Consider the following 10,434-nt stretch of genomic DNA (forward strand, 5'->3'; position numbering starts at 1 on the left):
TTTTATTTTCCATGCTGTTTTTGCTTGGCTTGCTTTAAATAAAATGCTTCAATGGAGTGTGCTAGTCTAGCATTTGTTTTGCCTCAGGAGTAGATTGCCCCATCTTGCATATCTGGTCAAGTAAATTGCTCTCTTGCCTGTGTACTTCAATAATAATACTGGGCTTTAGACCTTCCTTTACAACCCCCCAGTGAGCAGAACCACAAGGATCTGGGCCTGTGTGGTGCTAACAGTCTTCTCTATTGTAATGGATGCATTCATCTCCTATTTACATAAATTAATAGCTAAAACTTCTTTGGTTGCTTAAGAAAACTCATTAAGCTTTCAGAGTAGCTATATTATGAGCACTGTGGCAATCGCTCCCATTGACTTATCTCCTGCTGGTTCACTGGGAACCAGTCCATCTCAGGGTCAGGTCCCTAAGCTTCACTGCAGAATGAAATAAATAGCATTTAAAAGAAAATGCAAATAATCAGTTCAGTGCAAAGTGCTTGCTGGGCAACTTCCTTATGAAAAACAAGTCATGTTTAATTAAGATTTTTAAAAATAAAATTGTATTTTTGTCTGAAAGGCTAACTTTTGCTCAGGAAATAGATCATATTTTTATCCATTTTCTACTAGCCACTGGAGAACATTTGACATTGTAAGAGAAAGGTCAGTTCATGTAACCTGAACTGGGAGGGGGATGTTTAATGTGAAGGCTGGGGCAGATTGTTGTTGTTGTTATTAAGTGTTCTGCTTTGCCTTTTTAAGTTATCATCTTCATCATATGATTTTTATTTTTCTTGGTTTCCTATTTGTTTTCTGGGTTATTTTTTAATAGATTGGAGAAGGAGAGCATTCAGCACAGCATTAGCGACAAAGCGAAGGCCCGAGCCCTTCAGGCCCAGCAAAGAGAGCAGGAGCTGACACAGAAGATGCAGCAAATGGAGGCCCAGCATGAGAAAACTGGTAGGTGGTAGGGAAAGATTAGAGCCTGGGCACTCACTCACAAGCCAGGCCCACGCCTTACTGTGAAATGACATCAGGAACACCTGTAACCTTTGGCTGGCCGAAGGGAGCAGATGCTAACTACACCGGAGATTCCGAATTACATATTAGTTAGCGTTTAAAAGAGAAAATGGAAAGTATTGCCCACTGTCTGTTGATTTCAGAGTGCTGCTCTCACATCTGTTGCACCATCTGGATTATGAGTTTATTTACCTGTGTTCAAGAAACGTAAAGCTGAGAGAGACCACAACAAAGTAGAAAAACAAAGGGCTTGTTTTTGGCTGGATTTTCAGGCACACATGTTATATAAAGAAAATAGCATCAGAAGCTCTGCGGGAAATGCTCTGAGCTTACAGTTAAAGTCTCCTGAATAGCATTGAACAGTTCCCACAGTACACACATTATAGCTACTCTAAAAGCTTAATGAGTTTGCTTCGGCATCCAAACTGGAGAAAAGCTTTAGCCATTAATCGGTTCTTAATTCACTGTCGCAGCTGGATGTAATTCACTGGCTCCAAATTGATATGTTCCTTTATTTAATCTTTGCAGCCTCAAACATTTTTAGCATTACCATGTGCCCCATCCCCCCCCTCAATCTAGAAGAAAGATGTTTAATCTCGTGTATACTTCAGGTTCTCATATTAGGAGATTTCATTACACTGACTTAGCTGATCAGTAACTTCTAACCTTTCATCTGGAAATAAAATGGGTTTTCCAAACAAGCAAAAAAAGCCTTTTGTTTTTGTCAAGTACTATGCCAGCAACAGTAGTAAAGGTGCATATTAGAAACAAAAAAATAAATTTTTAGAGAGGAAAGCTCTAAACCCTGAGCATGGAAAAGAGGAGGAGCTTCAGCTCTTACGGAACATGGTATATTCAGATGCTTAATAAAATACCATTTTTACCCACTGTCCTGCAATATCTTTAGAAAAATGATGTAGTCTGTATTAATCCTAAGCAGCATCAGATAATACCTGAGGCAGCAGGCACATTTACATCTGCTGTGTGGTTTTCTGCCTTTTTTGCAGCATTATCACAGTACTAGATGACCTTTCTGTGTGTTCAGGGAATGTAAACAGCTAGGTTATGGCTGCTGCCTACACAGTAGGAAAAGAAGCTTTCAGTATCATTTCTTCCTACTCTAACTAGCACATCTGCATATGACCAGGCATAGTTTTACACAAGAGATATTTAATTTATCTTCCCAGTGCATAAATTGTCCCAGTATACAAAAACGAAACAACATTACAGCTGAATTTGGTTTTATAGATCTCTAGCAGGATTAGGAGGAGCTGAAAATGATAGTCATTTATTATGTACATAAAGAAACTCTTGTGTACTATGACACCACACACAAGGAATTTGCGTAGTAGTGGTTTCTCTGTCTCTGATTTTAAAAGAAGAAATCAAGAAACATAATTTTGCAATAGCATTCTTTTGAAAGAATAAAAATGCTTGATTTCTAGGTCATGAGTTTTGGTGCAGCCCAAACTGGTACTAACCAAAAATCAGTTTTAAAATGGTTTCACTGCAGCTATTACTGGACAATAAGTCTATATCTTATCATTAGAAAGAAAAAAAAAATGCATTAATCATAGTAAGCTTAGGACCCAATAAATAAAAAATGCTTTTTTAAGATGGAAAGAGTCTACAGTGTGAGTGTTTGGTTTGCCAGTGTATCCTCTGCACCAGATGAGCGAGCAAAAGGCTGCTAAGACATGGCTTGCCTATTTTATTCCTCACAGGAATGTCAATGAACTTAGAGGTAAAAAGCAAAACCACCAGATTCGATATGTAGTCTGTACGGGGATTATTCTCATACAAGACCTGATTCAGTGTTAACATCACTTTAACATTTCAGGTTAACTTATTCTGATATATACCCTTTATTTAGTGAGTGATGGTGGCATAATTACACGGCCAAGTAGCTGAAGTTCTAAAAACATACCGAAACCAGAAGAATCTAGAAGAAAGAAATTAAGAATATACAAAATAATTTCTATTTATCTATAAATTTATATAAGTGTAAAATAAATTTATAGTTTTATAATTTTCTAATTCCTAGTAAATGAACTGGATTCACTGCTGACCTCTCAGAATACATTCATAGCAAAATTAAAGGAAGAATGTTGTATGTTGGCAAGGAAGTTGGAACAAATGTTAGAAAAATACAGGTTAGTATATTTTTTCTTTCCCTGTTTTTTTTATTTTTATGATATGCTTCCTTATTTTTTAATTTTTATTTTAGTATTTGTTATTGTTCGTCTTGTACCACATATTTACACATCATTTCAATGTAATATATGCTGCTTAAGAAACATGGATGGATATTTATCCAGGGTAATTCTGATTTTCTGCTTTTCAGATTATGTTTATGGTTTATGACTTCAAATTTCCTACGCAATTGCAACGTAAAAATTATGTACTATTTTCTTCCTGATGTTCATTTTTTTTTAATATGAAGAGTGGAAAATTGTTAACAGAGCTACAATTCGAGTTTATCTGAAAAGATACGAAAGGTACTAAATATTTAAGGTTCTCAAAACTGTAGTCCATTCACTTAATGATTTATTTTAAGCTCCATTCACAATACTACACATTGAATAATTATCTCTGAAATAATTGTTGCCAAAAATGCTTGTCACTGAAGCTATGATTCTGCCACCAATTGTTATGTAGTGATTTTTGTAAAATCAATATAGCAGGTCTAAATAAAAAGGCCATTAAAAATTCAGGAGTAGAATAAAACCCTGAAGCAATAACTCATTTAAATAAATACAAAAGTATAAAGATATCTATTTTTAAGTTCTATAGGACAGGACTATCTTCTTTTTTAAAGAAAATTATTAATGTTTAGTTCTATACTAGTAAATCATTTGGTTTTACATTTTAAAGTGTGGAAATAGTGTCTGTTGAAACTTTCTGCAGGGTTCATAGATGAGTAAACAGGACTTAAGTGTTGACTTGGCATTCTGCAACTTCTGTAGATTTCATGCAAAGTGATTTTGGTAATTAAACCATATGAGATGAATCCTACCCTTATGTGAAGTAAGGAAAACATTCAGCATAAGTAAAATGGGTTTTCAAGATAGAATTCTTCTGCTGGGTGGATTTAATCATCCTGTTGAGGTAACATTGCAAGGACAGCACTCACTTAAGGAGAGAGATAATATATCCCAGTAAATGTTTCCAGGAATGGTCAAAGGGGAGTGATATAAATAGATGACAGACCTATATATAAAAAATATATGATGCTTCCCACAGGTACTGCCTCCACTGCCCATCCTACTTTCCACTGAATATAAAGTGTTGACTAGCTGTTAAGCAGCTGAAGTTGGGAGATGAATCCCATCTAGGGTGTTTGGGGAAGAAATGAAAAAGTTGAGGGAACAGGAGCTATCTTCCCTTGCAAAATGTTGTGATGGGTACTTGAGAGAGAAGTAAACAGAATTTTTTCTTCTGAAAAAGCAGAGCTCCTATGCTAAAGTAATACAAAATCTAAATAGATTCAAATCATATTATTATTCCAGCAATAAAAATGCACACAGACTTTGTTGCTAGAGCTCACAGTCACAGACTAGTAACTGTAAAAGGATGAAGGAAAGACAGAAAACATACTGTGAAAACACATTATTCTTGGAAAATAAATATTGGAGGTTGCCAAGTGTTTCTCCACCTAGCAGCATTAGCTGACTGTGTCAAGAACCTGAAAAAGAGAAAAAGAGCCCTCTTGGATCTCCAGAAAGTGGTATATTTTGCACAAGAATCAGTATGGAAGGATGTATGAAAGCAGTTCTGAGAAGTGGCCCTAAAATAGCTTGAGCTTGCCTTCACTGGTGTGGGAGCTGCTGCAGTCAGTAACCAAGAACAGAGAAATAGGGACAAAGACAGCATGTGAAAATGAGAACAGAAAGGTGGAATTGTAGGTGGTGGAAAATGGTAAACTAATAGATGGCTCCAAAAAGTGATGTGATCAGGAGACAGATGTAGAAAATTACTTCAGTGAAGTTTTAAATGCATGATCAGTATGTATCTTTCACTAGCATCTCTCCAACAGGCAATCTTCATGCTCATTGTCACTGGATACAATGTAAAAGCGCAGTTCTGGAACAGAATGCTGGAACTTTGTCTTCTGCAAAAAAGTAAACATTTTTAGAAGATTTTATAACTTAGTTCTCATGTACATTAATAAAAGCAGATCATGTAGCAGCCATGTCCTGTTTGCATGGAAAATATTTTTTTCCATGTTTTTGGCCTTATAAACTGAATTTTGGACCTGCATGTACTTCTAGAATTCTTTTGCCTTTGTTTCCATGGAGTTAAGAAATAACTGTGTACTAGCAGTAACATTATTTAATTGCTAAGACACTCAAGCTTTTTAATAACAGATGCGGGAATAAGTTTAAATAAAATTGGGGAAGGGGGTGATAGGAAGTAAAGGGCCTGTTTGTAGTAAGGGGCATTTCAAATTTTTTTGTGACAACCACATATTTGTACAATTTCAGCAAAAAACAGCAGGATGCCTCTGAATTGCACATGTATTTTTATATTTAATACAGGTTTTCTGAGAAATCTAAGCTGAAGTTTTCTTGTTTCTATGTAAAATGGAACCATTTTTGTGAGCTAGCCTCTATGCGGGATTAGAAAAGCTTCACAAAGACAATGTCAGGCAAATTATAAACCCCTCAAGCTGTGCAGAAGGAAGATAGTGTCTGTGAAGGTTTTTGTATGCATAGGCATGTTTAAAAATATAGTCCTTTGTTAATTTCTTCTCTGTTTTGTTGTGTTTGGTTTTTTTTTTTTTTTTTTCTCTGATTGTCGCTGTCTGAGTTTCTGGGTTGTGGATTAATGTTTAACACTACCCACTGTGTATTTGTGATTTGCGTTTTGTAATTAAGGGGAACAATGGGAGTCCATTGGGTCTCGTTATATATAATGGTTGGTTTAATTTGTTTCACTTCTATCTTGTTAATTGTAAATTGATCATTAAGATTTGAATTCTAATCTGTCACCAGGGTTGTGAGTATTGAAGCTAGAGCAATGATCCTGGTTTTAATCACTGATGATGAGAAACAAATTTTATAATTTTGGTACATATTGCAGTTCATATATTTTAACACTGTATTTTATGGTGTTATAAATATTGTTAAATGACTTTGAGTGTAGTTTTACTGTTTGGACTATAATGTATAAATTATATTACTGTTTTGGCAACAGTAGGCATCCAACTGCGTGAGTTTAATTGAAGTAAAGAACACACACTCGGCTGAACTATTTTTCTGCATGTTTGGTGGACTGCAGTTGTTGTGCTCAATATCAGAAGTTAAATGTTTGTTGAAGGTAGCCTTAGGAAGATGTGAAACAGTCTGCCTCAAGGATCAGCCATTAAAATTATATGCAGCAATACTGTGTCAGCAGAAAATATTTTAAAGCACGTATTTAATTGCTGTACAAGTAAACAATTGGTTTTGAGAGTAGGAAAAGCCAGTGCTTAAAAAGCACTGCAATGCTAAAGGTACTTCAGAGGAGTGAAGGCAGCATTGCCACCTTGGTGTTCAAAAATCAGCTCATCCTAAAGTATCCTACTCTGGCTTGGAATTGTAACTATTTAACATTTGCTTGTTCTTTGCCTACAGTATTTGAATGTTTTGGAGCAAACTGGTTTGTTTTTTTTTTTTCCCCCAAGACTCTTCCAGCAAGTGTGGTAGATAAAAATTTAGATTCGTTTTAAGTAGAAGTTAAGGCTTTCAATGGATCCAGAAGTACAGACGGTTTTTTTTCTTGTTCTCCGTGTGTTGCCCCTAGTCATCATCAATTATTTATGCTATAGTGACAATTAGAAGAGGTTTGGCAAAATTACCTGTCTACTTACAAGCATGCATTTTACATTTTCATTTCTCTGTGTTGTAGCTTTTCTCTGTGCAGTTTTGAAGTAATACTGATTTCCTACAAGCCTTTAAATCTTATGAGATCTCAGAAGCACACACAGACATGTGAACATAGCTATAAGACTTGTGGGGCCAGCCTGAGTCTGCAGAAGTGCAACTCCATGCAGAGTTCAGCTCAGATGGCAGCACTCCAAATGTCCGCATGCTTCATTTTTTTCCAAGTCTACCTCGGTCTGTTGGACCCAGAGCAGCTCTTGTGGAGCAACATCAGCATGTCCGTGCTGTGTCCTTTAACTGTTCTGGCTCCATCAGAGGCAGTGCTTAGTGCACGGATTTTTCTCCTTTACCTCTATCCCTGGCATTACATGTGGGCTGTCTCTGAAGTTCAGGACCGTGTACTCTGGCACCAACACCCTTCTCTCTCCCATCCCTGCTGTGGCAGGTTGGGAGCAGAGTGATTCAGAAGTGTTTAAGCAGATGTGGTCCTGCCCCTGGCTGGGTGGAAATGCTGCCTCTCACATAAGTGTGCTGTCGTGCTCAGTACAGTTGCTCAGGCTTATTACAGTTATTGGGAGGGGAGGGGGAGGAACCCAACAAGTTATTTAAATATCATATAGAATTAACTGTGCTGTCTTAATCTTTGGGAACTGAGGCGACTGTGCGGTATATTTAAAGATGCAGAGGGAATCTTTGTCAGGTGTTAATGAGGATTCTTGGTGTACAGTCTTGTACTGGGACCCGTGTTCTCTCTTTAATGCCAACACATATGAACCTTTTAACATTTACCTTAATAGGCATTCTGCCCTTCTCTATGTGGCATTCTCTAAAATTTCAGTGTAAAGAAACACTTGAATCTGGGTGGTCAGACTCTTAGGTATTTACTTGGAAGGAACATTGTGTAAATAATGTTTTACTGGAATTAATTTCTTTTTTGCTGAGTTCAACTATAATTATAAAAAAAATGTTTTAGGAGAAGAGAATGCAAGTAGCATGGTTCAAAGCATTTAGACCTGTTTAGAGATGACAGATCATGCTACTCATGTTTTCAATTAATTCAGTACTTTCTTTTGCTATATTAATTGTAATTTTCAGTAGCTTTTTGGTTGGTTTGAATCCCTTAATTTTTCCAGAAAGCTTTCAGGTATCTTCAAATGTGCTAGAGATTAATACAGACCCTGTAAAACATTCAGATTTTTATCACCTTCAAAGCTGCTTCTGCTGTTTTCTTGAATGAGACAGCCACACAGAAATACAAAAAAAGGAAGCAAGATCTCCCAGCTCAGAAACCCTACAAACGTGATAATTTACGATATTCCCACATGGCAAATGCTGTTGTTGTATTTTGCTGGGGGAAAAAAAAAAAAAATAATGCAGACTTGAGTTGTGTCCCAGTTCCTATTTTGTCAGGCTTTGTCAGGTTTCTGTTGAGCTGCTCTGCAGCAGACCTTTGCTTTTATCCACTGGTTGTGTTTCTTATAGCATGAATGTCAAGTACAGAGTGCACTCATACTGTGTGATAACAATTGGTCCAACTGACAATGCTTTGTTAATGCTGACATTTAAGTTACTAGTATTTCTTTCAACTGATCAGTGTAAAAATTGGACTTGTTACCTTCCTGTTACATCCTGCCCACTGTTACATACCTGTCCAGAAAACTCTTGTGCATTTAAGTTTGATGTACACATACATCAGCACAATTCTGATGTATTTGTCACTAATGTTCCTTAATAGAGCTGTAACTTCCCATCTAAATTCAATTACATACAGCCTTCTTCCAAAGTTTCCTTTGCTAATTTCCAGATTTGACTTGAGTGTAACAACATGTTTTTGAGGGGTGAGTATTCCTTTCCCCTTGCACTTTTGTTGTATTTTTCGGAATGTCAGTTGTTGTTGCATTCTGTAACAAGCAGGAAGGTGAAGTATCTTTCTGCTGTAACTGCAGCATATTTAATTTTATGATTTAAAGATATATCTGAAGCCTTTTAACCTCAAGATCTGGAGTGGCAGATGCCATAAAACAAATTGGCGTTCTTTTGATTCCTACTTTCTGTTGGTTTAGCAGATTCTGACATGTTCTCATTAACCTTTTCCAAAGAGTTAAACTGTACAAGTGCATAATGTATATTTTATCACTATTTAATCTGAACTATTTTTCTGATAAGAAGCAGCTCATGCCTGTTTCACCATGGGCTGATTGTTAGAGATGTAGCAAGTAGCAGACCCAGGTCATTCATGGATCTGGTGTCTCTGCTCGCCCGTGAGGAATAGGAATTGCTAAGAAGTGACTAATTTTCTTAAAGGCTGTGCTGAGTTTTATGTAGATTAGGGTGTGCCTGTGTGATTTGTCCCTTGTTTCTTAAGTTTTTATTAACTTTCCTCTTACTGTGTTTTTTGGTGTTTTTTAATCTGTGCAATGGTATTTTGGGCATATTAGATTAATAAAGTTTCTAAAACAGTAGCACTGTTGGGAGTTCAACCCATACAATGCAGTAAAGGTGGAACAAGTTTTTAGTAGCCATTTTTTAAACTATATGTTAGCTTTTACTAATAAAGAATTCGATATGTATTTTTAAAATGATGGCCGAATTTTTGCTTGACAAGTATGAATTTACATTTATTAATCTTATTTAACATCAGTGCATAATGCCAAATGACATGCCTGTCTAAATTAGGCTGAAATTAGCATAGCCAACCTATGACTAAGTGATTACCATGGGCATATTTACCAGATACCCTTCAGCATCATGTTCTTTTGTCTCAAGATTATTTGAAACAGTGTTTAGTTTCTGTAAGTTCTGGTAATAGCCTGGTTTATGCATTACATATACATGTATGAAATTTTATAAATGCTGAAGCCACATATTGATGGCACACTGCAGGATGAAATCTGACAACATCCATCATCACTGTGTTTTACTTCTGTAGATCTCAAGTCAACCAGCTTAGTCAGGAAAATGAGTATCTTCATGGCAGATTGGAGAAGATGCAGAAGCGGAATGATGAATTGGACCAACAGTGTATCCAGCATGGGAGAATGCATGAGAGGATGAAGTCAAGGTAGGAGGTCCTGTTAATCTATCAGTATGTGCTATGCTCTACTGTACCTGTAGTGTAGTGTAAACATAGAAATGACACTAGGTTGCTTGGAAGTAATATTCTTTCCTTATGAAAATGACCAAACCTTCCCTTTGCCCAAGCATTCTGTCACCTGTTTTGTTTGGTGTGTTTTTTTTTTTTTTATAACATCTTTTGCTTGTGCCATTTTGGATAAATAAAAGGAAATCTTGAACAACATAGTCTTGCAAAGTATTTAAGCCTAGTACATATGTGTGTGGGCTGCTTCGGCTGTTCTCTGCTCTAACTTGGATGAATTGTCTTACCATATTATAAGGAAAAAGAAAATGGGGGGGGGGATGAAGGAGATGATGTTATTCACTACTGTGAATAAAGAGTACAGATGTGGATTCTGTTATGCCATGTAATAGGTGTAGTTTTTTTATTTACTATCTTACCTTTCTCAGTAGTATTTAACTTTTATAAGCAGACAAATCCTAT

General features: G+C 36.4%; 1 protein-coding gene across 1 annotated transcript; it reads left to right on the forward strand.

The window, feature by feature from the left end:
• Nucleotides 1–823: 823 nt before the first annotated feature.
• Nucleotides 824–9,936, forward strand: LOC103779084 (serologically defined colon cancer antigen 8 homolog; the record flags this gene model as incomplete). The annotated part of the gene is made up of 3 exons (XM_008946702.1): nucleotides 824–951; nucleotides 3,056–3,164; nucleotides 9,805–9,936. Coding segments are annotated over 3 exons (369 nt in total), but the record flags the coding sequence as incomplete, so codon positions are not given.
• Nucleotides 9,937–10,434: the final 498 nt, after the last annotated feature.

The sequence above is a fragment of the Merops nubicus genome, unplaced genomic scaffold (genome assembly GCF_000691845.1).
Source record: "Merops nubicus isolate BGI_N331 unplaced genomic scaffold, ASM69184v1 scaffold49478, whole genome shotgun sequence".
Classification (NCBI taxonomy): domain Eukaryota; kingdom Metazoa; phylum Chordata; class Aves; order Coraciiformes; family Meropidae; genus Merops; species Merops nubicus.